Below are 26,546 nucleotides of genomic sequence, written 5' to 3'. Positions count from 1 at the left end.
TTTGGCTTTAGGAGCCATATATAGTTCACTCAGGGCCACATGTAAGGGACCCTGATCTCTATATATATCTGACCCTGTTTCAGTGACCTGTTGTGTGATGGCCTGCAACCACACATCCTGGCCCTGTTCGGTCCATTCACCTCTCACAAATAGCTTATGCAAGAGGTGCTCTCTGGCTATTTTCATGTCTACTAAGGTCGTCATTCTAGAGATTGGTCTCTGTCCTTTTTCTTGGAGTGTCCCTTTTGAGGAATGCTTCACAGCGTAATGCAGCGTGGTGATCCGACCGGATGTATGTATCCCGTCAGTTAGCACACTGTATTAAGCTGCACAAGTGGTATTCTAACCCAAACGTCCGGCTCGAGCCCCCAATTTGTAAGAGGATTCAATTCAGCACTACAGCTAAGTTAACGCCTAGTCTAGAATACTGAATGAAAACCCTTATTGATATATCTTTATGTCCAGTTCATGCGTTCTGGATGACTACCCCTATATAACACCCCTCTCTTGGAATCCCCCTGACCCCACTGAGCCAAGAAGTAGTTCTGTTTTGCAAGTTTAAAAGGTTTATTTGATAATTTAAAATATATATATATCACACTTTATAATAAATTAATAATTGAATAGCACACTTAATCTGATATGATAAAGATCAACAACGGAGAATCTGGCACTAGCACACTTCTTATAATCACTAATGAGTTGACATGAAATGGATAAGGTAGCACACTGGTAAATAGGAACAAAAGTATAATGTGGTAGAGGATGCTTTATGTAAGCTCAGGTGGATGCAATATTCAATGAATGCAGTACAGAAAATACTCAATATGATTTCAACCAAACAATGTAATCACTTTTCTCTGGCAATCCCCTCCCCCCCTTGATGCAAGGCAAGGAAATGGAAGGAAAACACACAGTTCTCAGAAATGCAATCAATGTAAATCAGTTCACCCCAGCAAGCTTACACTACAGAAAACAGATAGGAGTTTTGAAAACACAGGCAAAATGCTTTGATATGTGCTAGCAATGGATGAGAAATAGGCTGGAAATGCTTTTAATTCCCTTTCAGAGGTTCAGGGTGAGTGGTATCTAGTTAATATTAGTCCAGGCTCACACTAGCAATAAAGCAGGGATAGTTAGCAGGTTAAACGAATTTCTGGCAAATGGAAGGCAAGCAGCAGCAGTTTTTACATGTGAAGAAATTTGCAAATCGCGGTAAAATTCGCGAATGCGTGTTCCGCGATTGCGGTAAAACTATAAGGGGTTGGAATGCGGTTCTAGGTGCGTAGGAAAGCCACGATTCTAACCTTTCAGATGAAAGTTATTGCAAGTCTCTAGCACAAACGGTTGCGGAGATATGAGCGATTTTGTGAAGGTCGTTTTTCAGATTTGAAATTTTAAAGTTCAAAAAGACAAGTGCAGCTTGCAACTAGGAAATGACAAGTGACAGCTTTGCAAATGGCAGGTGACAGTTAGGAGACAGTTCTACTTAGATTAAAATAGGATTGAATTATATTATTTTAACTAGGAGATTGGTTCTGCACAGTTTTCTAGGTACTCACACTATATTCTTGAGTGAAATGGGCCTCGCCATGGATCTGGTCAGGTTTTAAACTCGCCTCTGGTCTCTGCACTTCACAGTGATCTGGGTCAGCTCTCTCTGGTTCTCTGGTCTGGGTCTCTAGTTCTGGATAAATTGAAGTCTCTAGTCTGGCTCTCTGGAGGTTTGATGGATGTAAAGTATGGATTTTTCCGGCAGAGCTTCCAGCGGCAGATGGATTTTAAGGTCCCTATCTGTCCTGTATGTCTGCTTTTATGTGTTTAGAATGTGGGTGTGTTCTAGCATCACTGACCCTACCTCTCTCTCAGCTTCTAATTGGTCAAACTTCCATTTATCATTTGATTGGGGAAGAAAGTGTGTGTCAGCGTGATGTCATTTTATGGCTTGCAGATAGGACACTCCTCTGTCAGATTGCACATATTCTATATTTGATAATAAAAGACATATTTCACAGTTACACAGTTGCTTGAAATTACATATACCTGGTGTGGCTGAATTTAGCCATGTCTCTGTCCAAATCTGCTGTTTCTAAGAGCTTGCATTCAGAAATGGCACATAATTGACTTTTTAACTGATTTTTCAATTTCTGACATTGACCCAACTTTACATACATGTGTGCAGGGAGTATGGACATTAACTGATGAAGTTTCAGATTTTTAACATGCATACATTTAGAGTAATATCCACTTTTCCGCTAAAACCCCCCTGAACATACCACCGGTTCTAAAAACCTCTTAAAATGTGGGCAGAAAAATCACAAGAATTATGGTGTCATTTATAAAATGTTCACATGTCCGTACTATGAGTTATCCATCTTTTTAAAGTTATGTTCTGGCTCCAAAGGGGTGTGGTTTCCTCTCAGCACAAGGTAGAAATACTGGTTTTTCCAGTTCTGCCAAGCCAGCTTGCTCTCACAGGCAGTGCCCCTCCCCTTTCCTCAGGAGGAAGCCACTTTTTACGACCATTTACGACTCCTGCCAATAAAACCTTTGCCTGAGCCAGGACAGGGCTTTGTTCACTTTCCTGCAGAGCACAGGTAATTCAATTATCAGATAGATGGCATATCCTTAGTGTGAGCAGCAAAAGGGCAGCTAGGCCTGGGAACACAGCTGTGACTCAAGTTTCACTCCTGATGGGGGTAGTTGCCAGGCAGAATTCAGTTCCTTAAGCCAGGTTTCAGATAAAATGTCACTTTTTGTTCCCCAGTTCCTGCATTCAAATAAAACTAAACATTTTTACATATGCAGCTAGAATGCTGATTCTAAGTGCAAAACTATGACATTTCAACAGTTACAAAGGCATGTGACACCAAACATAGGTCACTCATTTAATCTAAACATTTTCGATTTTAGTGTCTTTAAATCCAGTGCAACTTAAACTGCTGACTCCATAGCTCAGCCAGTTTTGTTATAAGCATTGTTCTGGGCTCTTCATTTCCCAGATTTTGTAGGCACACAAAACTCCATTCTACCAAATGTCTGCTGGTGTTCAGTGAATATTTTGCACATATTGCAATGTTTGAAATAGGCACTTTGGCTTGCCTTCAGAGAAACACAGGGTGGTTTTAAACTGCCGGCTTTTGGATAGTGGTGAGTACTGGTACTGCACCCATTTTTGGGATTTAAGAAAATGAATTCCCAACAATTCTAGGTTGCATTTGGCAATCAGCATTGCCATTCCCAATGGTTTCAGACTACTGTGCGGGTAGTCCAATGGTGGTTTTAAAGCGCTTTGAAGCTAACCGGCGCTACTGTTTTTCCTTTGGCAACCCATTTCCCTCATGGCAACCCGGCCTTTCGTTCTCGCACTGGTGGGTGGCAAGTGAGGCAACCATTTCGGTGTGCGCACAAACTGCGCAGCTTTCCTGGATTTCGGCGCACATGTGGGTTTTCCGCCATCTTGAATTTTCTAGCCCACAGCACCAAATGTTGTGGCATGATAGCTTAAACGTGGGTCAGGACACCCAACAAGCATGATCTCCCTGTAAAACCTTAAACGGAAGCTGAAACTGCATCTTTTTGACTAAGGTGAAGCTGGATTGTTACGGTTCTGTGTTAATACTATATTGTTTGCTCTGGATGTGTTCTATTAATTTGTATTGCCTGCGTTATTTGTGTGTTCTCTGTACTTATGTGGTGTTAGCACTGTTATGCCTATGGGCCTGGTGCCTTGGTTCCTATATAAATAAAATAAATAAATACATGCAGCTGTTCTAAAGGATATTCGATATCGTGACCGCCATATGACTTTATGTCTGTGAAAAATCTAAACAGCATTCCTGCCTTACCATTGACCTCGGGGCATGTGAATCGGCTGCTCTACTCCGTGAATGCCTACTTACTCGTGCTAAAAAATAGAACCTGCTTTCCATGCATTCCTCCGACCCTCCAATCAAGCGAGACCCCCCATTATGAAACGTCAAAATGCAGATCCAAATGAAGGCTTAGGAGATGGTAGTTCAGCATAACAGGGAGGCAGTTGTGTACATTACGTCACAGTTTAAGCTTCCAGCATCCAATCCTCTTACAAAATCTTGACAAATGACTAAGACATATGATAATTGATACGTATTTGCCATCGACCATAACCTATACTAATATATAACATCAGGTTTTGTTAGCAGATATCCAGGAATGCAAATGTGTCCTATCCTTAAGCATCTGATTGAACCATGATGAGCGTTTTAGTGAACTTGAATACAACAAAACGAATACTTGCACAGTAGTTATCATGGTGGTGTGCTGTGCTGGCTGAAAACAGCTCACAAGACCCACCTAACAAGGGCACCAGGGAGGTCACCAGCGGGTATGGGCCATCCCTATGGTAATTGTGCTCTTTCGAGGCCAGTACAATGTCCACGATGGAAATGTTGTTTTTTCGGGGCACGGGGGTAATTTATTCAGACTGTAAATTTGTGATACCCAAACAATAAAAAGCTACAAAACAAAATGTCTGCCAAGGCGCTAATGTAACAAACAACCAGAATGGTCCTTAATTAAGCCTCAAAAGAGTTCCAAATTCCGCAGCCACTCTTCTGCTGCCAAGAACACATCTTACCAGGCTAAACTATGCTGCTTGTCGTAAAACAAAGAAAAATCAAAGCAGCGTGAACTGTAGACAAAACCATAAAACAGGGGTCTGTATCATGCAACTCCCCAAATGTTTTGGACTATATTCTTGGCACCAAATTGTGGAACTCTCCAGTGACTGCACTTATCTAGAAGCTCCCCCAACTCAGAGGGTGGCACTTCCAGGACACACCACTATTTCCCATCATCTGCCCTTATATTCTCTGCTATCTTACTGCCTGGCGCACTGCGAACCCGTGATGTACCGGGTTATAAATAATCAATTAAATAAATCAACAGAAAATAGTGACATTGCCTTTGGATAAACGAGATGCAACATATACCCAGCTTAATATGTTCTTTTGTGCAACATATCCCTTTTCCTTTTGCTTTTCAATGAATATGTAAATGCTGACATGACATTGGGAGAACCCCAACAGTGGGGTGTGACATCGAAACAAAGGACTGCTGCTGCTAAAGGATATGTTTGATAATGTCTCAACCTGATTGGTGCCCAAAGGGAATCTGGGGGCTTCCATTCATCCTGATGGAGGACTTACCAGTGCAATTCTCCTCATCCAGACCCTTGAATCTTCCTATTCGTGTCGGTGTTCGGTATCCCTGTGCACAGATGCAATAGAAACCTCCCTGCATGTTCTCGCAAGCAGCGTTGGGCCCACATTGGCCTTTCATGCTTCCAAGACACTCGTTGATATCTGCAAGGAGACACAATGTGCACAGGCCTTAAGTGGACGAGTTCATTTGCCTGCTGAGGCACAGTCACTTTGAAAGGAAATGTTTTGTAATGTAGGGTTGTGTTCTTGTTTAGAGGCAACTAGGGGTAGTAATGCGTAGTGTACTCATTAATGCCTGACTCTCAAGGGCCTCTGCGACACCTGTACAAGTGGGCCCTAGATTGACCCAAGGCAGGTGTATAATTATAAAAAGCATGAATTGCACCTGCTTCCTCGCCACATTTTGTGGTGGGCTCCTTTCGTTTTGTGTTAAGCCACTGCTACCCGTGACTTGTGCGTCCACTTTTATTCTGCCTGAGCAGAAATACATTGGTCACTGCCTGCTTGTTTCCTACAAATCTCTGTTTGAGTCATTTTATATTTTAATATCACTTTGTTTCCCTGATCGATACAAGATAATAATTGAATATTCCATACCTTTACATGAACCGGTTAACGGCTTGAAGTTAATTTCTCTTTCTATGTTCTCGAACCCTGGTTCGCAGGTACATAAGTTGAGCCCTGACGTTGTGTTGCATATAGAGTCATCAGGGCAGTCTCCATCGATATTGCATGTTTCTTGTGCTGCAAAAGAAAATCAGAGTCAGATACTTAATGGTTTCCTTCCTTGCAATGACTCTAGAAATGGCACTCTATTACTTCAAGCATGTTCAAGGTCTTGAAGAATACAAGCAAAAGCAAGCGCATTAAGTTAGGCAATACAAGCATGGACCAGTTCAAAGTGTTGGAGAATACAAGCATGGCAGGTTGAAGGTGCAGGAGAATCCAAGCATGGGTAAGTTCAGGTTGCTGGAGAATAATAGCATAGGGAGGTACAATGCGCTGTAGAATACATTTATGGACAGTGCAAGGTGATGGAAAAACACAGGCATGGGCTCGGTCAAGGTGGTGGTGAATACAAGCGTGGGGAGTTTCAAGGTGCAGAGCATAAAAGCTGCACAGATTCAAAGTCCTTCAGAATACAAGCATAGACAGGTTCATGGTGCAGGAGAATAAAAGCATGGAGAGGTTCAAGGTCCTGGAGAATACAAGCATGTGCAGGTTCAAGGTCCTGGAGAATACAAGCATGATCAGGTTCAATGTGCTGGAGCATACAGGCATTTACAGGTTCAAGGTCCTGGAGAATACAAGCATGTACAGGTTCAAGGTCCTGGAGAATACAAGCATGTACAGGTTAAAGGTCCTGGAGAATACAAGCATGATCAGGTTCAAGCTGCTGGAGCATACAAGCATGTAGAGGTTCAAAGTCCTGGAGAATACAAGCATGGGAAGTTTTAAGATTCTGGAGAATACAAGCATAGGCATGTTCAAGGTGCGGGAGAATACAAGCATACAAGCATAAACAGGTTAAAGGTGCATGAGAATTAAAACATGGAGACGTTCAAGGTCATGGTGAATACAAGCATTGGCAGGACCAATAATTGGCAGGTTCAAGGTGCTGGACAATACAAGCATAGGAAGTTTCAAGGTTTTGGAGAATACAAGTATTGGCAGGTTCAAGGTGCTATAGGATACACATCGACAGCCTGCAGACTACAAATATGAAAAAACATTCAAGGAGCCAAAGATGGACGGGTTCAAGGTGCAGAATAAAGTAAGCATGACCATGTTCAAGGTGCTGGACAATACAAGTATGGTCAGAATGAAGGTGCTGCACAATACAAGCACAGACATATTGAAGGTGCTGGAGAAACCAAGCAGTCGGGCAGAGCTTAGGTGTTGGCTGCAAATGGGAGCCTAGGTGTTTAGCCCTTTAACTTGGAGTAGGCTGTTACTTTTAAATACAATGCCGGGCGCAAAGCCTTGCGCAGAAGTTCTGCAGTGCAAGGGGAGTCAGGCTGAGCCTATGTGGTGGATGCAAGTGGGAGCCTTGGTGTTCAGCCCTTTAATCTCTGAGTAGGCTGTGACTTTGAAAAAGCACACCGGGTGTGTAGCGTTGGTGCTGAATTGCTGCGAGGCAAGTGCGATCGGGCTGCAGTTAGGCATGGTCAGTCTGGTAAGCCGAATTGGCCAATATGCTATTCTTGTGGTGGAGGGTAAGGTTTTCCTTGATTGATTGAACAGTGATTGCCTTGTGTTGAACTTCTGATGTTATATCAAACCCTTAGTAGAGTTCATTGCGTCCTCTAAAGCTTTTGTTTCACCTTCTCTGAAAGTTTTCATCTTGCATCCCTTAGATCAAGTATCATTTAAGTGGGCGTGGAAGAAACATTTCTGGGGCCTAGCAGCATTACGCCAAAAACACATATTGTTTCTCAACTAAGCCTCGCCTTTACAGCAATGCTGTGCAAATGGATAAAATGACTATGCTTCCTCTGATACCTGAAGCTGTGCAGGTGCGGGAAACCCTATGGAGTGCCTGTCAAAACGAGTAAAGGGATGACAGGGGTCTCGACCCCCTCTCCTGAACCACAGAAGCCGAACAGATCGACCCTCCCACCGTGGTTGGCATGGGCGCCTGGAATGAACAACACAGGGAACCACGTGGCAGCCAATGGGGGGAAGACGGAGTTAGGGAAAGGGGGTGGCATGACAAAGGAAAGGAGGGGAAGACATAACATGCACGTACATAAGCATCACTACTGTGAACAACTAATACTCCTATACCTGTACCCTTAATCCTGAAAACCTGACCTGACCTTCCTAAAACCAAAATGAACCTATTGCCCCTAAATTCTTATGATGGGTGTACATTCTAAGAGCATAGCAGTTTTGCCCCAAAGCCACAACATTAAGGCACATATGACACTGTGTTAGATACTCACAAAGTAACATAGTGCTGAAACAAACATTAGGGTGTTTCCCTGGTAAACATAATTTTGCATAAAAGCATGATGGTACAAACAAAGGGACTGTCCCTTACATAAAACACGAGACGCATGGCCCGTTGGGCACACTGAAGCGACAAACGGGCATGGCAAACGCATATAAATGTGCCCCTTTCTTGATGTTCAACATGTAATTGTCAAAACAAATTAAAGTAAAATATTGTTCCTGGTTAGCATATCATTCGTTCTCAGACTTTTCCTAACAACTACTTGAGGTTTGAAACAGAGCAAGGAAATTTCTCAAGAGGAGTTCACCAGCAAGTAACTCTTTCACGTGTTTCCCACATGCGCAGGCAATGTCATTACAAACTAAAGAAAAGCAGCTTAAATGCAAAAAATGCCTCAACAGCAACCAAAAGGTTTGTTCACTTATCTGATGGTTCGGGCACCTCACGAGGACACCCGGACCCTGAAGAATGAAGCCAAAGTGGAGAACGGGCCGCTCATAAATCACCACCATGGCCCGAGCTCCTGTCACTGCATGTGCTCCAGCTGCTCCTGCTCACCGCCGCGGCCCGGGAAACAGCCCAACAGACCTTCGGCGTCCCATAGCTTTCCTGGTTCCTCTCACACACGCCAACCGTGCTGATAATCAGGGAGGCTGAGGACTTAAGAAGTCCCTTGATTAGCCAGCTGACTCTCTGCGCAAAACCAAAAGACTAGACACAGTCCCACAGCATGCTGGGAAGTGTAGTTTGTACGCAAGTCAGCCCAGATTCTTGAAAACTGAGCGCCGTCCCTTGCCCCAAACCCTATTTCTGACAGTACCTCCTCTCTCAGGGCTCTTCCCAAGTCTTGCTTTCTCCGGGTGACGCAAGTGAAATTGTCGCACCAAACAAGGTGCATGAACCGCACTAGCCAGTTCCCATGACCAATCCTCTGGCTCATAGCCCGACCATTGAATAAGGTACCACAGCTTTTGCTGTCTTCGTCTTGAGTCCAGTATTCTCTTCACCTCGTATTCCGTCTGCCTATCCTTGGCAATTGCTGGGGGTCTCAGCACTTGTGCCCCTGGAACTGCGGCTTTAAGCAAGACACATGGAACACTGGATGTATCTTCAAAGTTTGAGGCAACTGCATTTTGACAGCCACCGTAGATATACATTTAGCAATCTCATATGGTCCAATAAACTTAGGTGCAAATTTACGAGGTCCTCTCAAAGGCAAATTGTGAGTAGACAACCATACCTTATCTCCCACCTTATACTGAGGCGCCTCTCTTCTCCTTTTGTCTGCATATTTCTTTTGCTGTTCCTTAGGCTGCTCTAAATTGGCTTGTGCCTTCTGTCCGATGGTCAGAAGTAATTGTTTTCTTTCCTGAAGCACAGGAATATTCTCCATATCCGGTAAATGCTCAGGTAACATATTTTGCACTTGTCCACACAAGCATTCATTTGGGGCCATACCCAATGAGGCGTGTTCTGTATTATTATACGTGAATTCAGCTAGCCGTTATGACTGCACCCAAGATTCTCGTCATTCAGATACCAGTGCAACTAATGTTCAAGCGTCTGATTGACCCTCTCTGTTTGTCCATCCGTTTGTGGGTGGTAGCTTGTGGACAAGGCACAATCAATTCCTAACATCTGACAGAAAGCACGCCAACATTTAGAAGTGAATTGGGGACCTCTATCTGATACAATACTCTGAGGTAAGCCATGTAATCTGACCACATGTTGCAAAAATAACTGCCAATTTCCCTGCTCCCGGAATTCCTTTACAAGCCACAAAATGGGCTTGTTTAGACAGATAATCCACCACCACCCAGATAGTATCATACTGATTGGCAGGAGGCAAATCGGTAATAAAATCCATGGATATATGGGTCCAAACTTTCTCAGGAGTGGGCCGGGGCAGGAGCAACTCTGCTTTCTTATTATGGTCTGTTTTACTGCGTACACAAGTTTCGCACTTTTGAATGTACTTAATAGAGTCCTGTCTCAATACTGGCCACCAGAAATACCTCTCTAGCATACCTTGTGTCTTTCTACTTCCAGAATGACCTGGTAAAGGCGAATTATGACACCAATGCATCGCTTTCTTTTGCAAATCAAGAGTGGGTAAATACAACTTTCCCGCATAGTAGAGAAGACTATCGTGAAAGATTCTCCACTCCCCGTTTCACTCTCTTATGTTTTTTCATTTCTTGTTTCACCTGTCTCAGCAAGTTGGTCATTACAGCTCCTACTACCTTTTCCACTGGAATGATAGTTTTAACCTCTGTCACACTGTTTTCAAGATTTTGCTGCCTAGACAAAGCACTGGCTTTTCCATTCTTTTTTCCTGGTCTAAAAGCTACCAAAAAATCAAACTCATTAAAATACTGTGACAACCGTAATTGCCTGGGACTCAGAGTGTGCGCTGTCTTGAAGTACTGCAGGTTCTTATGATCAGTGACCACCATCACCTGATGTTTGGCCCCCAGCAAATAATGTCACCACTCCAAAAAAGCTGCTCGAATTGCCAATAACTTCTTATCTGTAATGGAATAATTTTGTTCACAACTAGTAAGCTTACGAGAGTAGAAAGCCACTGGATGCCACACCCCTTCCTCCTCCTTTTGAGACAACACTGCCCCAACAACATATTGGACGCATCTGTTTCCACTTGGAAAGGTTTCCCAGGATTCGGGTGTCTCAGTACTGGAGCTGACGTGAATGCTTTCTTCAACTCTTGAAAAGCTCTTTCTGCCTCAGGATTCCAATAAAAACTAGTGGCCTTCCTTAGTAACTTAGTGATAGGTGTAACAATTTGTGAAAAATTGGAAATAAATCGCCTATAGAAATGTGCAAAACCCAAAAAAGACTGAATATCCTTGATGCATTGAGGTGCTGGCCATTCGGTAACTGCTTGAACCTTTTTCTTGTCCATCACAATCCCAGAGGGGGTCAAAATAAAACCCAGAAACTCCACTTGAGTGGTATGAAAGGCACATTTTTCCAGTTTTACATACACTGCTCTAACATGGCGTATATGTTGCTCTTCAGAAGATGAGTAAATCAAAATGTCAACAATATATACTATGACAAACACGTCTAGAAACTCACTCAACACCTCCTGCATAAAATATTGAAATGCTGCAGGAGCATTACACAGTCCAAAAGGCATAACAAGGTATTCAAACAGGCCACATTTAGCCCTAAAGGCCGTTTTCCACTCATCCCCCTCTTGTAGTCAAATCAAATGGTAGGCCCCTCTTAAATCTAGTTTTGTGTAAACCACTGCTGTCTTAACTTGGTCCAAAAAGACTGAAATCAAAGGAAAAGGATATCTATTCTTCACCGTCACCTTATTTAAAGCTTGGTAGTCAATACACGTCCTAAGTGTTCCTTCTTTCTTTGGGACAAAGAACAAAGGAGACAAGACTGGTGAGGTATAATGTCTAACAAAACCCTTGTTCAACATATCATCCAAGTATTCCCGTAAATGCTGATTTTCTGTTTGTAGGACTAGGATTGTAAAAAGGAAGAGTAACTAGGGTGAGGAAGATGGACTGGGAGTGGGAAGTAGCCTAGGATAAGGGCTAGGAAAAGGAAAATGAACTAGGATCAGGAAAAGGGACAAGGAAGAGGGATGAGAAATAGGGACTATGATAAAAACATGAAAGAGGGACCAGGATGAGAAAGAGGGACTGCGATGAGGAAAAGGGTACTGGCTGTGCGTTAGGAAGACAGACTGGGTCAACAAAGAAAAACATGGATGTTAATAACAGAAGCATAACTGGCATTTCCTCATGCCTGAGGTTAGTTTTTAGCCTATTGACATGGACAAACCTTTGGGAATTATTAGGGGTATCTAAGTGAATCAAGCAGTTGATTTCCCATATCTATTTCAGCTGGCAGTGAAAGTGCTAGTCCACCAATGCATTATCAATCAAAGCGCTAGGTTTTGCTGGCACCAGTATGAAAATCTCTTGTCCCTCTTAACAGTTCACTCTGAGCAGCATTCTGGTGATACAAATGTCTTGATTTCATGTTACATTTTGCCTTGTGCAAGAGCTATAGCATCGTCTTTCTGCGGCCAGGACTAAGTCCACTACATCAGTGGTTGGGACCTTGGGGTTTCCTTCCCAACATTCTTTCACTAAGGTTTCCTTCCCAACATTCTTTCACTATCAAGCATGGAAAGTGGCAATCGGACTTATTCCTTCAGACTGCTCTAAAGCACTCATCATGCCTTTTAACATCTTGTTTAAGTGTTCACCAGTTCTCTGTCAGCATGTAGTATGAGATGGGGTACTTATATGCTACACCACACTCTGTCCACTTAGCAGGTGCATGTTTGAATCCAATGATTCTGAGGCCCCTATCTAAAATGACTCTTTGGAGAAACCAACTTTAGTGGAAAATCCAATTAGGCCCTTTGCAAGAACATTGGATGTGACAGTTCTCAAGATCATTGCCTCAATTAATCAGTTTCAGGGAGAATGTAGGGGGTTGCCACCAGAATTTACAGACACTCAACAAATGAGTCTAGACTTACAGTAAGCTTGAACGTGGACATGAATGTGAGGTCATGGATCTCCTCATTCTGAGCAGACATGCCGAAAGCAGCTCATAGGTCAACTGTAACAGGAAGGGGTACTGACTTACCACCAGCCTTCAATCGGCACATGCCTCTGACGTATTGCCCTCACTATAAAGCGGCCCACACTCTGAGTATATTTTGTGTCCCAAACCTTTCCCCTGTAAATTGGCATAGGGCCTAGTATCTGAAGCCCGCAAGAAAGAGAGAGAGAGAGACAGACAGAAAGAAAGAGAGGAAGCAATCAAGCGAGACAGTGACACAGAGAGTGAGAGGGGCATTCTCGACAGAGGTTAGCCCTGCCAGTGAAGTCTGCAATGGCCTTTTGCAATGGCGCAGACAGGCTAAAAAACGGTTGTGTGGAAGTTTGCCCAGAGCAATGCCAGTGGTTCAGATTCATTAAAAACCTTCTACCCATCACTTTTGTGCTTACTGTTTGTCTCACTATGTGAGAGAGGGTATGCCCAGACGTGGGTCCCTTGCTCGCTGTGCCATAGGGAACAAAGCTGCATCTCACTGAGGAGGCCCAACAAGGCCGAAACATGTCTGGGGTTGCTTGTGTTTCCGTGCAAAGGGGACCTGGCCTTGCAGTTCGGGCTGGGCTGCTACCTGTCACGACCCTCAGCCCTGATCCCCACTGGCAAGCCCATTGGCCAGGTGGAATCAGAGCTCGGATCACTAATAAGGCCTGGCATCCACTTCTCAGGCCCTCTTGGGGCCAGTCCTGGCGCCTTTGGTGCCAGACTCATCAGTAAGGAAAGACATCTGCTTGAGGAACTACTTTATTTAGGCTTTCAGCCAACACAGAGGCATCCACATAGCTTGATTCCTAGAACCAAGCTATGCGGTGTAGTGTTTTGGGTGTGGTGGCCTAGGGACTACTTTACCTGGACTACTTTACAGTGGCTATTTAAACCACACCCGAACAAGACAACATGCTTCGCGTTACTTTGGTTCTAGCAACGTGGCGCTCACCGTGTCCAGCTTTCTCACAAGCCTGGTGAATTCCGGACCTGCAGAAAAACCAAGAACATCGTTAGCAGCAGAATCTTAGCTGCATTCATCATCCTTCACTGCTCGCAGCTCCTGAGCAGCTCTGTTGGTGGAGTTCACCGCCCGGATCGCAGGACCTGAGAAAAGGAGGAAGACATCATTAAAGGAGGTAGTGGAGATAATACAACCACAAAGCGCTTAAAGACTTACCTGGTTGGTTACTTTACGGCCAGCATATCTCCGGAACTCCATCTGCGCCGGGAACTCACCGCGACCTACAAAAAGAGAAAAGCACAGGTCAGTGAGGACAAGACATTGGTGCGCTACGTAAAGCGCCTCCTTACCGCATCATAGCGCTATAGCGCGCCATCATCTCCCGGTGAGAACCAGCATATTCAGTTCTCCAAGCGGACACTCCGCGCTCCTAGGGAGATAAAAAAAGAGACATTTACAACAGCGAAAAGGCATGCAAGAATTACCATGCCATCAATCGCAATAAGACCTACCTGAAAGACACTACAAGGGCAGCAGTCAGTGAAGTAACTGGACCACCCGCACCCACAAAAGACAACACTCCCCTGCACAGAGAGCAGGGCGGAGAACCTACCGATGACTACAACCAGGTGAGAAGAGAACCTGGAGAGGCTGGAAACACAAGGGAGGAGGGGGAAAACTTACCTCGTCGCCCAGTCTTAATATAGTCTTCATTTCAAGGCGGAATCCCATCAACACCGAGACCACACAAGGAAATCATTGGGAAGGGCACCAACGACCAACTGGCTGGGTGGCGTCCCTGTGGATACCAGGTGAGCGTAACACTACCATTGGTGGCAGTACCTGCCTGATTTGCATATGGCTGGTCCCTTTGGGCAATGGCGCAGACGGGCTGAAAAATGGTGGAAGAAGGTTGCCGAGAGCAATGCCAGTGCTTCAGATTCATTCAAAACCTTCCACCCATCACTTTTGTGCTTACTGTTTGGCTCACTATATGAGAGAGGGTATGCCCAGACGTTGGTCCCTTGTTCGCTGCACCATAGGGAACCAAGCTGCACCTCACTGGGAGGCCCAACAAGGCCGAAACATGTCTGGGGTTGCTTGTGTTTCCGTGCAGAGGGGACCTGGCCTAGCAGTTCGAGCTGGGCTGCTACCATTGGTGGCAGTACCTGACTGATTTGCATATAGCTGGTCCCCTTTTGCAATGCCGCAGACGGGCTAAAGCACAGTGGTGTGGAAGTTTGCCCAGAGCAATGCCAGTGGTTCAGATTCATTCAAAACCTTCCACCCATCACTTTTGTGCTTACTGTTTGTCTCACTATGTGAGAGAGGGTATGCCCCGACGTGGGTCCCTTGCTCGCTGCGCCATAGGGAACCAAGCTGCACCTCACTGAAGAGGCCCAACAAGGCCGAAACATGTCTGGGGTTGCTGGTGTTTCCGTGCAGAGGGGACCTGGCCTAGCAGTGCGGGCTGGGCTGTTACCATAGTACCTGACTGATTTGCATATGGTTGGTCCCCTTTTGCAATGGCGCAGACGGGCTAAAATACAGTGGTGTGGAAGGTTGCCCAGAGCAATGTCAGTGGTTCAGATTCATTCAAAACATTCCACCCATCACTTTTGTGCTTACTGTTTGTCTCACTATGTGAGAGAGGGTATGCCCAGACGTGGGTCCCTTGCCCGCTGCGCCACAGAGAACAAAGCTACACCTCACTGAGGAGGCCCAACAAGGCCGAAACATGTCTGGGGCTGCTTGTGTTTCCGTGCAGAGGGGACCTGGCCTAGCAGTCCGGACTGGGCTGCTACCATTGGTGGCAGTACCTGACTAATTTGCATATGGCTGGTCCCCTTTTGCAATGGCGCAGACGGGCTAAAAAACAGTGCTGTGGAAGGTTGCCCAGAGCAATGCCAATGGTTCAGATTCATTCAAAACCTTCCACCCATCACTTTTGTGCTTACTGTTTGTCTCACTATGTGAGAGAGCGTATGCCCAGACGTGGGTCCCTTGCTCGCTGCACCATAGGGAATCAAGCTGCACCTCACTGAGGAGGCCCAACAAGGCCGAAACATGTATGGGGTTGCTTGTGTTTCCGTGCAGGGGGGACCTGGCCTAGCAGTGCGGGCTGGGCTGCTACCATTGGTGGCAGTACCTGACTGATTTGCATATGGCTGGTCCCCTTTTGCAAAGGCGCGGACGGGCTAAAAAACCATGGTGTGAAAGCTTGCCCAGAGCAATGCCAATGGTTCAGATTCATTCAAAACCTTCCAACAATCACTTTTGTGCTTACTGTTTGTCTTACTACGTGAGAGAGGGTATGACTAGACGTGGGTCCCTTGCTCGCTGCGCCACAGGGAACCAAGCTGCACCTCACTGAGGAGGCCCAACAAGGCAGAAACATGTCTGGGGCTGCTTGTGTTTCCGTGCAGAGGGGGCCTGGACTAGCAGTCCGGGCTGGGCTGCTACCATTGGTGGCAGTACCTGACTAATTTGCATATGACTGGTCCCCTTTTGCAATGGCGCAGACGGGCTAAAAAACTGTGCCTTGGAAGGTTGCCCAGAGCAATGCCAGTGGTTCAGATTCATTCAAAACCTTCCACCCATCACTGTTGTGCTTACTGTTTGTCTCACTATGTGAGAGAGGGTATGCCCAGACGTGGGTCCCTTGCTCGCTGCGCCATAGGGAACCAAGCTGCACCTCACTGAGGAGGCCCAACAAGGCTGAAACATGTCTGGGGTTGGTTGTGTTTCCGTGCAGAGGGGACCTGGCCTAGCAGTTCGGGCTGGGCTGCTACCATTGGTGGCAGTACCTGACTGATTTGCATATGGCTGGTCCCCTTTTGCAATGGCGCAGACGGGCTAAAAAACAGTGCTGTGGAAGGTTGCCCAGAGCAATGCCAGTGGTTCAGATTCATTCAAAACCTTCCACCCATCACTTTTGTGCTTACTGTTTGTCTCACTATGTGAGAGAGGGTATGCCCCGACGTGGGTCCCTTGCTCGCTGCGCCATAGGGAACCAAGCTGCACCTCACTGAAGAGGCCCAACAAGGCCGAAACATGTCTGGGGTTGCTGGTGTTTCCGTGCAGAGGGGACCTGGCCTAGCAGTGCGGGCTGGGCTGTTACCATAGTACCTGACTGATTTGCATATGGTTGGTCCCCTTTTGCAATGGCGCAGACGGGCTAAAATACAGTGGTGTGGAAGGTTGCCCAGAGCAATGTCAGTGGTTCAGATTCATTCAAAACATTCCACCCATCACTTTTGTGCTTACTGTTTGTCTCACTATGTGAGAGAGGGTATGCCCAGACGTGGGTCCCTTGCCCGCTGCGCCACAGAGAACAAAGCTACACCTCACTGAGGAGGCCCAACAAGGCCGAAACATGTCTGGGGCTGCTTGTGTTTCCGTGCAGAGGGGACCTGGCCTAGCAGTCCGGACTGGGCTGCTACCATTGGTGGCAGTACCTGACTAATTTGCATATGGCTGGTCCCCTTTTGCAATGGCGCAGACGGGCTAAAAAACAGTGCTGTGGAAGGTTGCCCAGAGCAATGCCAATGGTTCAGATTCATTCAAAACCTTCCACCCATCACTTTTGTGCTTACTGTTTGTCTCACTATGTGAGAGAGCGTATGCCCAGACGTGGGTCCCTTGCTCGCTGCACCATAGGGAATCAAGCTGCACCTCACTGAGGAGGCCCAACAAGGCCGAAACATGTATGGGGTTGCTTGTGTTTCCGTGCAGGGGGGACCTGGCCTAGCAGTGCGGGCTGGGCTGCTACCATTGGTGGCAGTACCTGACTGATTTGCATATGGCTGGTCCCCTTTTGCAAAGGCGCGGACGGGCTAAAAAACCATGGTGTGAAAGCTTGCCCAGAGCAATGCCAATGGTTCAGATTCATTCAAAACCTTCCAACAATCACTTTTGTGCTTACTGTTTGTCTTACTACGTGAGAGAGGGTATGACTAGACGTGGGTCCCTTGCTCGCTGCGCCATAGGGAACCAAGCTGCACCTCACTGAGGAGGCCCAACAAGGCAGAAACATGTCTGGGGCTGCTTGTGTTTCCGTGCAGAGGGGGCCTGGACTAGCAGTCCGGGCTGGGCTGCTACCATTGGTGGCAGTACCTGACTAATTTGCATATGACTGGTCCCCTTTTGCAATGGCGCAGACGGGCTAAAAAACTGTGCCTTGGAAGGTTGCCCAGAGCAATGCCAGTGGTTCAGATTCATTCAAAACCTTCCACCCATCACTGTTGTGCTTACTGTTTGTCTCACTATGTGAGAGAGGGTATGCCCAGACATGGGTCCCTTGCTCGCTGCGCCATAGGGAACCAAGCTGCACCTCACTGAGGAGGCCCAACAAGGCTGAAACATGTCTGGGGTTGGTTGTGTTTCCGTGCAGAGGGGACCTGGCCTAGCAGTTCGGGCTGGGCTGCTACCATTGGTGGCAGTACCTGACTGATTTGCATATGGCTGGTCCCCTTTTGCAATGGCGCAGCCGAGCTAAAAACGGTGCTGTGAAAGGCTGCCCAGACCAATGCCAGTGGTTCAGATTCATTCAAAACCTTCCACCCATCACTTTTGTGCTTACTGTTTGTCTTACTACGTGAGAGAGGGTATGACTAGACGTGGGTCCCTTGCTCGCTGCACCATAGGGAACCAAGCTGCACCTCACTGGGAGGCCCAACAAGGCCGAAACATGTCTGGGGTTGCTTGTGTTTCCGTGCAGAGGGGACCTGGCCTAGCAGTTCGAGCTGGGCTGCTACCATTGGTGGCAGTACCTGACTGATTTGCATATAGCTGGTCCCCTTTTGCAATGCCGCAGACGGGCTAAAGCACAGTGGTGTGGAAGGTTGCCCAGAGCAATGCCAGTGGTTCAGATTCATTCAAAACCTTCCACCCATCACTTTTGTGCTTACTGTTTGTCTCACTATGTGAGAGAGGGTATGCCCCGACGTGGGTCCCTTGCTCGCTGCGCCATAGGGAACCAAGCTGCACCTCACTGAAGAGGCCCAACAAGGCCGAAACATGTCTGGGGTTGCTGGTGTTTCCGTGCAGAGGGGACCTGGCCTAGCAGTGCGGGCTGGGCTGTTACCATAGTACCTGACTGATTTGCATATGGTTGGTCCCCTTTTGCAATGGCGCAGACGGGCTAAAATACAGTGGTGTGGAAGGTTGCCCAGAGCAATGTCAGTGGTTCAGATTCATTCAAAACATTCCACCCATCACTTTTGTGCTTACTGTTTGTCTCACTATGTGAGAGAGGGTATGCCCAGACGTGGGTCCCTTGCCCGCTGCGCCACAGAGAACAAAGCTACACCTCACTGAGGAGGCCCAACAAGGCCGAAACATGTCTGGGGCTGCTTGTGTTTCCGTGCAGAGGGGACCTGGCCTAGCAGTCCGGACTGGGCTGCTACCATTGGTGGCAGTACCTGACTAATTTGCATATGGCTGGTCCCCTTTTGCAATGGCGCAGACGGGCTAAAAAACAGTGCTGTGGAAGGTTGCCCAGAGCAATGCCAATGGTTCAGATTCATTCAAAACCTTCCACCCATCACTTTTGTGCTTACTGTTTGTCTCCCTATGTGAGAGAGCGTATGCCCAGACGTGGGTCCCTTGCTCGCTGCACCATAGGGAATCAAGCTGCACCTCACTGAGGAGGCCCAACAAGGCCGAAACATGTATGGGGTTGCTTGTGTTTCCGTGCAGGGGGGACCTGGCCTAGCAGTGCGGGCTGGGCTGCTACCATTGGTGGCAGTACCTGACTGATTTGCATATGGCTGGTCCCCTTTTGCAAAGGCGCAGACGGGCTAAAAAACCATGGTGTGAAAGCTTGCCCAGAGCAATGCCAATGGTTCAGATTCATTCAAAACCTTCCAACAATCACTTTTGTGCTTACTGTTTGTCTTACTACGTGAGAGAGGGTATGACTAGACGTGGGTCCCTTGCTCGCTGCGCCATAGGGAACCAAGCTGCACCTCACTGAGGAGGCCCAACAAGGCAGAAACATGTCTGGGGCTGCTTGTGTTTCCGTGCAGAGGGGGCCTGGACTAGCAGTCTGGGCTGGGCTGCTACCATTGGTGGCAGTACCTGACTAACTTGCATATGACTGGTCCCCTTTTGCAATGGCGCAGACGGGCTAAAAAACTGTGCCTTGGAAGGTTGCCCAGAGCAATGCCAGTGGTTCAGATTCATTCAAAACCTTCCACCCATCACTGTTGTGCTTACTGTTTGTCTCACTATGTGAGAGAGGGTATGCCCAGACGTGGGTCCCTTGCTCGCTGCGCCATAGGGAACCAAGCTGCACCTCACTGAGGAGGCCCAACAAGGCTGAAACATGTCTGGGGTTGGTTGTGTTTCCGTGCAGAGGGGACCTGGCCTAGCAGTTCGGGCTGGGCTGCTACCATTGGTGGCAGTACCTGACTGCTTTGCATATGGCTGGTCCCCTTTTGCAATGGCGCAGACGGGCTAAAAAACAGTGCTGTGGAAGGTTGCCCAGAGCAATGCCAGTGGTTCAGATTCATTCAAAACCTTCCACCCATCACTTTTGTGCTTACTGTTTGTCTCACTATGTGAGAGAGGGTATGTCCAGACGTGGGTCCCCTGCTCGCTGCACCATAGGGAACCAAGCTGCACCTCTCTGAGGAGGCCCAACAAGGCCGAAACATGTCTGGGGTTGCTTGTGTTTCCAAGCAAATGGGACCTGGCCTAGCAGTGTGGGCTGGGCTGCTACCATTGGTGGCAGTACCTGACTGATTTGCATATGGCTGGTCCCCTTTTGCAATGGCGCAGCCGAGCTAAAAACAGTGCTGTGAAAGGTTGCCCAGAGCAATGGCAGTGGTTCAGATTCATTCAAAACCTTCCACCCATCACTTTTGTGCTTACTGTTTGTCTCACTATTTGAGAGAGGGTATGTCCAGACGTGGGTCCCCTGCTCTCTGCACCATAGGGAACCAAGCTGCACCTCACTGAGGAGGCCCAACAAGGCCGAAACATGTCTGGGGTTGCTTGTGTTTCCATGCAGATGGGACCTGGCCTAGCAGTGTGGGCTGGGCTGCTACCATTGGTGGCAGTACCTGACTGATTTGCATATGGCTGGTCCCCTTCTGCAATGGCGCAGCCGAGCTAAAAACGGTGCTGTGAAAGGCTGCCCAGACCAATGCCAGTGGTTCAGATTCATTCAAAACCTTCCACCCATCACTTTTGTGCTTACAGTTTGTCTTACTACGTGAGAGAGGGTATGACTAGACGTGGGTCCCTTGCTCTCTGCGCCTTAGGGAACCAAGCTGCACCTCACTGAGGAGGCCCAACAAGGTCGAAACATGTCTGGGGTTGCTTGTGTTTCCGTGCAGAGGGGACCTGGCCTAGCAGTCCGGGCTGTGCTGCTACCATTGGTGGCAGTACCTGACTAATTTGCATATGGCTGGTCCCCTTTTGTAATGGCGCAGACAGGCTAAGAAACGGTGCCTTGGAAGGTTGCCCAGAGCAATGCCAGTGGTTCAGATTCATTCAAAACCTTCCACCCATCACTTTTGTGCTTACTGTTTGTCTCACTATGTGAGAGAGGGTATGTCCAGACGTGGGTCCCCTGCTCGCTGCACCATAGGGAACCAAGCTGCACCTCACTGAGGAGGCCCAACAAGGCCGAAACATGTCTGGGGTTGCTTGTGTTTCCATGCAGATGGGACCTGGCCTAGCAGTGTGGGCTGGGCTGCTACCATTGGTGGCAGTACCTGACTGATTTGCATATGGCTGGTCCCCTTTTGCAATGGCGCAGCCGAGCTAAAAACGGTGCTGTGAAAGGTTGCCCAGAGCAATGGCAGTGGTTCAGATTCATTCAAAACCTTCCACCCATCACTTTTGTGCTTACTGTTTGTCTCAGTATGTGAGAGAGGGTATGCGCAGACGTGGGTCCCTTGCTCGCTGCGCCATAGGGAACCAAGCTGCACACAACTGAGGAGGCCCAATAAGGCTGAAACATGTCTGGGGTTGCTTGTGTTTCCGTGCAGAGGGGACCTGGCCTAGCAGCTCGGGCTGGGCTGCTACCATTGGTGGCAGTACCTGACTAATTTGCATATGGCTGGTCCCCTTTTGCAATGGCGCAGACGGGCTAAAAAACTGTGCCTTGGAAGGTTGCCCAGAGCAATGCCAGTGGTTCAGATTCATTCAAAACCTTCCACCCATCACTTTTGTGCTTACTGTTTGTCTCACTGTGTGAGAGAGGGTATGCCCAGATGGGGGTCCCCTGCTCGCTTCACCATAGGGAACCAAGTTGCACCTCACTGAGGAGGCCCAACAAGGCCGAAACATGTCTGGGGTTGCTTGTGTTTCCGTGCAGAGGGGACCTGGCCTAGCAGTTCGGGCTGGGCTGCTACCATTAGTGGCAGTACCTGACTGATTTGCATATGGCTGGTCCCCTTTTGCAATGGCGCAGACGGGCTAAAAAACTGTGCCTTGGAAGGTTGCCCAGAGCAATGACAGTGGTTCAGATTCATTCAAAACCTTCCACCCATCACTTTTGTGCTTACTGTTTGTCTCACTATGTGAGAGAGGGTATGCCCAGATGGGGGTCCCCTGCTCGCTGCACCATAGGGAACCAAGCTGCACCTCACTGAGGAGGCCCAACAAGGCCGAACCATGTCTGGGGTTGCTTGTGTTTCCGTGCAGAGGGGACCTGGCCTAGCAGTTCGGGCTGGGCTGCTACCATTGGTGGCAGTACCTGACTAATTTGCATATGGCTGGTCCCGTTTTGCAATGGCGCAGACGGGCTAAAAAACAGTGCCTTGGAAGGTTGCCCAGAGCAATGCCAGTGGTTCAGATTCATTCAAAACCTTCCACCCATCACTTTTGTGCTTACTGTTTGTCTCACTATGTGAGAGAGGGTATGCCCAGACGTGGGTCCCTTGCTCGCTATGCTATAGGGAACCAAGCTGCACCTCACTGAGGAGGCCCAACAAGGCCGAAACATGCTTGGGGTTGCTTGTGTTTCCGTGCGAAGGGGACCTGGCCTAGCAGTTCGGGCTGGGCTGCTACCATTGGTGGCAGTACCTGACTGATTTGCATATGGCTGGTCCCCTTTTGCAATGGCGCAGACGGGCTAAAAAACCATGGTATGAAAGCTTGCCCAGAGCAATGCCAGTGGTTCAGCTTCATTCAAAACCTTCCACCCATCACTTTTGTGCTTACTGTTTGTCTCACTATGTGAGAGAGGGTATGACTAGACATGGGTCCCTTGCTCGCTGCGCCATAGGGAACCAAGCTGCACCTCACTGAGGAGGCCCAACTAGGCCGAAACATGTCTGGGGTTGCTTGTGTTTCCGTGCAGAGCGGACCTGGCCTCGCAGTTCGGGCTGGGCTGCTACCATTGGTGGCAGTACCTGACTGATTTGCATATGGCTGGTCCCCTTTTGCAATGGCGCAGACGGGCTAAGAAACGGTGGTGTGGAAGGTTGCCCAGAGCAATGCCAGTGGTTCAGATTCATTCAAAACCTTCCACCCATCACTTTTGTGCTTACTGTTTGTCTCACTGTGTGAGAGAGGGTATGCCCAGATGGGGGTCCCCTGCTCGCTTCACCATAGGGAACCAAGCTGCACCTCACTGAGGAGGCCCAACAAGGCCGAAACATGTCTGGGCTTGCTTGTGTTTCCGTGCAGAGGGGACCTGGCCTAGCAGTGCGTGCTGGGCTGCTACCATTGGTGGCAGTATCTGACTAATTTGCATATGGCTGGTCCCCTTTTGCAATGGCGCAGACGGGCTAAAAAACTGTGCCTTGGAAGGTTGCCCAGAGCAATGCCAGAGGTTCAGATTCATTCAAAACCTTCCACCCATCACTTTTATGCTTACTGTTTGTCTCACTATGTGAGAGAGGGTATGCCCAGATGGGGGTCCCCTGCTCGCTGCACCATAGGGAACCAAGCTGCACCTCACTGAGGAGGCCCAACAAGGCCGAACCATGTCTGGGGTTGCTTGTGTTTCCGTGCAGAGGGGACCTGGCCTATCAGTTCGGGCTGGGCTGCTACCATTGGTGGCAGTACCTGACTAATTTGCATATGGCTGGTCCCGTTTTGCAATGGCGCAGATGGGCTAAAAAACAGTGCCTTGGAAGGTTGCCCAGAGCAATGCCAGTGGTTCAGATTCATTCGAAACCTTCCACCCATCACTTTTGTGCTTACTGTTTGTCTCACTATGTGAGAGAGGGTATGTCCCAGACGTGGGTCCCTTGCTCGCCATGCTATAGGGAACCAAGCTGCACCTCACTGAGGAGGCCCAACAAGGCCGAAACATGCTTGGGGTTGCTTGTGTTTCCGTGCGAAGGGGACCTGGCCTAGCAGTTCGGGCTGGGCTGCTACCATTGGTGGCAGTACCTGACTGATTTGCATATGGCTGGTCCCCTTTTGCAATGGCGCAGACGGGCTAAAAAACCATGGTATGAAAGCTTGCCCAGAGCAATCCCAGTGGTTCAGCTTCATTCAAAACCTTCCACCCATCACTTTTGTGCTTACTGTTTGTCTCACTATGTGAGAGAGGGTATGACTAGACATGGGTCCCTTGCTCGCTGCGCCATAGGGAACCAAGCTGCACCTCACTGAGGAGGCCCAACTAGGCCGAAACATGTCTGGGGTTGCTTGTGTTTCCGTGCAGAGCGGACCTGGCCTAGAAGTTCGGGCTGGGCTGCTACCATTGGTGGCAGTACCTGACTGATTTGCATATGGCTGGTCTCCTTTTGCAATGGCACAGACGGGCTAAGAAACGGTGGTGTGGAAGGTTGCCCAGAGCAATGCCAGTGGTTCAGTTTCATTCAAAACCTTCCACCCATCACTTTTGTGCTTACTGTTTGTCTCACTGTGTGAGAGAGGGTATGCCCAGACGTGGGTCCCTTGCTCGCTGTGCCATAGCGAACCAAGCTGCACCTCACTGAGGAGGCTCAACAAGGCCGAAACATGTCTGGGGCTGCTTGTGTTTCCGTGCAGAGGGACCTGGCCTCGCAGTTCGGGCTGGGCTGCTACCATTGGTGGCAGTACCTGACTGATTTGCATATGGCTGGTCCCCTTTTGCAATGGCGCAGACGGGCTAAGAAACGGTGGTGTGGAAGGTTGCCCAGAGCAATGCCAGTGGTTCAGATTAATTCAAAACCTTCCACCCATCACTTTTGTGCTTACTGTTTGTCTCACTATGTGAGAGAGAGTATGCCCAGACGTGGGTCCCTTGCTCGCTGCGCCATAGGGAACAATGCTACACCTCACTGAGGAGGCCCAACAAGCCCGAAACATGTCTGGGGTTGCTTGTGTTTCCGTGCAGAGGGGACCTGGCCTAGCAGTCCGGGCTGGGCTGCTACCATTGGTGGCAGTATCTGACTAATTTGCATATGGCAGGTCCCCTTTCGCAATGGTGCAGACGGGCTAAAAACAGTGGTGTGGAAGGTGGCCCAGAGCAATGCCAGTGGTTCAGATTAATTCAAAACCTTCCACCCATCACTTTTGTGCTTACTGTTTGTCTCACTATGTGAGAGAGGGTATGCCCAGACGTGGGTCCCTTGCTCGCTGCGCCATAGGGAACCAAGCGGCACCTCACTGAGGAGGCCCAACAAGGCCGAAACATGTCTGGGGTTGCTTGTGTTTCCGTGCGGAGTGGACCTGGCCTAGCAGTTCGGGCTGGGCTGCTACCATTGGTGGCAGTTTCTGACTGATTTGCATATGGCTGGTCCACTTTTGCAATGGCGCAGACGGGCTAAGAAACGGTGGTGTGGAAGGTTGCCCAGAGCAATGCCAGTGGTTCAGATTCATTCAAAACCTTCCACCCATCACTTTTGTGCTTACTGTTTGTCTCGCTGTGTGAGAGAGGGTATGCCCAGACGTGGGTCCCTTGATCGCTGCGCCATAGGGAACAATGCTACACCTCACTGAGGAGGCCCAACAAGGCCGAAACATGTCTGGGGTTGCTTGTGTTTCCGTGCAGAGGGGACCTAGCCTAGCAGTCCGGGCTGGGCTGCTACCATTGGTGGCAGTACCTGACTAATTTGCATATGGCTGGTCCCCTTTTGCAATGGCGCAGACGGGCTAAGAAACGGTGCTTTGGAAGGTTGCCCAGAGCAATGCCAGTGGTTCAGATTCATTCAAAACCTTCCACCCATCACTTTGTGCTTACTGTTTGTCTCACTATGTGAGAGAGGGTATGCCCAGACGTGGGTCCCTTGCTCGCTGCACCATATGGAACCAAGCTGCACCTCACTGAGGAGGCCAAACAAGGCCGAAACATGTCTGGGGTTGCTTGTGTTTCCGTGCAGAGGGGACCTGGCCTAGCAGCTCGGGCTGGGCTGCTACCATTGGTGGCAGTGCCTGACTAATTTGCATATGGCTGGTCCCCTTTTGCAATGGCGCAGATGGGCTAAAAAACTGTGCCTTGGAAGGTTGCCCAGAGCAATGCCAGTGGTTCAGATTCATTCAAAACCTTCCACCCATCACTTTTGTGCTTACTGTTTGTCTCACTATGTGAGAGAGGGTATGCCCAGACGTGGGTCCCTTGCTCGCTGCACCATAGGGAACCAAGCTGCACCTCACTGAGGAGGCCCAACAAGGCCGAAACATGTCTGGGGTTGCTTGTGTTTCCGTGCAGAGGGGACCTGGCCTAGTAGTGCGGGCTGGGCTGCTACCATTGGTGGCAGTACCTGACTGATTTGCATTTGGCTGGTCTCCTTTAACAATGGCGCAGCCAAGCTAAAAAACGGTTCTGTGAGAGGTTGCCCAGAGCAATGGCAGTGGTTCAGATTAATTCAAAACCTTCCACCCATCACTTTTGTGCTTACTGTTTGTCTCACTGTGTGAGAGAGGGTAT

General features: G+C 48.4%; 1 protein-coding gene across 3 annotated transcripts in view; it reads right to left on the bottom strand.

Annotated features, from left to right (window-relative positions):
* The window catches only part of LOC138447680 (adhesion G protein-coupled receptor E1-like), a 908,650-nt gene that overhangs the window by 320,646 nt on the left and 561,458 nt on the right, over window positions 1–26,546 (bottom strand). For all 3 annotated transcript variants that reach the window (XM_069603943.1, XM_069603945.1, XM_069603944.1), the window contains 2 exons: window positions 5,802–5,948; window positions 5,190–5,345 (listed from right to left, as the gene is read on the bottom strand). In XM_069603943.1, coding sequence (XP_069460044.1) covers window positions 5,190–5,345; window positions 5,802–5,948 — 303 coding nt within the window. The remainder of the gene's footprint in view (window positions 1–5,189; window positions 5,346–5,801; window positions 5,949–26,546) is intronic.

This window comes from Ambystoma mexicanum, chromosome 3q (genome assembly GCF_040938575.1).
Source record: "Ambystoma mexicanum isolate Mex_15411 chromosome 3q, UKY_AmexF1_1, whole genome shotgun sequence".
In the NCBI taxonomy this organism is placed as follows: Eukaryota; Metazoa; Chordata; class Amphibia; order Caudata; family Ambystomatidae; genus Ambystoma; species Ambystoma mexicanum.
The sequence above is the reverse complement of the archived record's forward strand: the minus strand, read 5'-3'. Positions and strand labels throughout refer to the sequence as shown.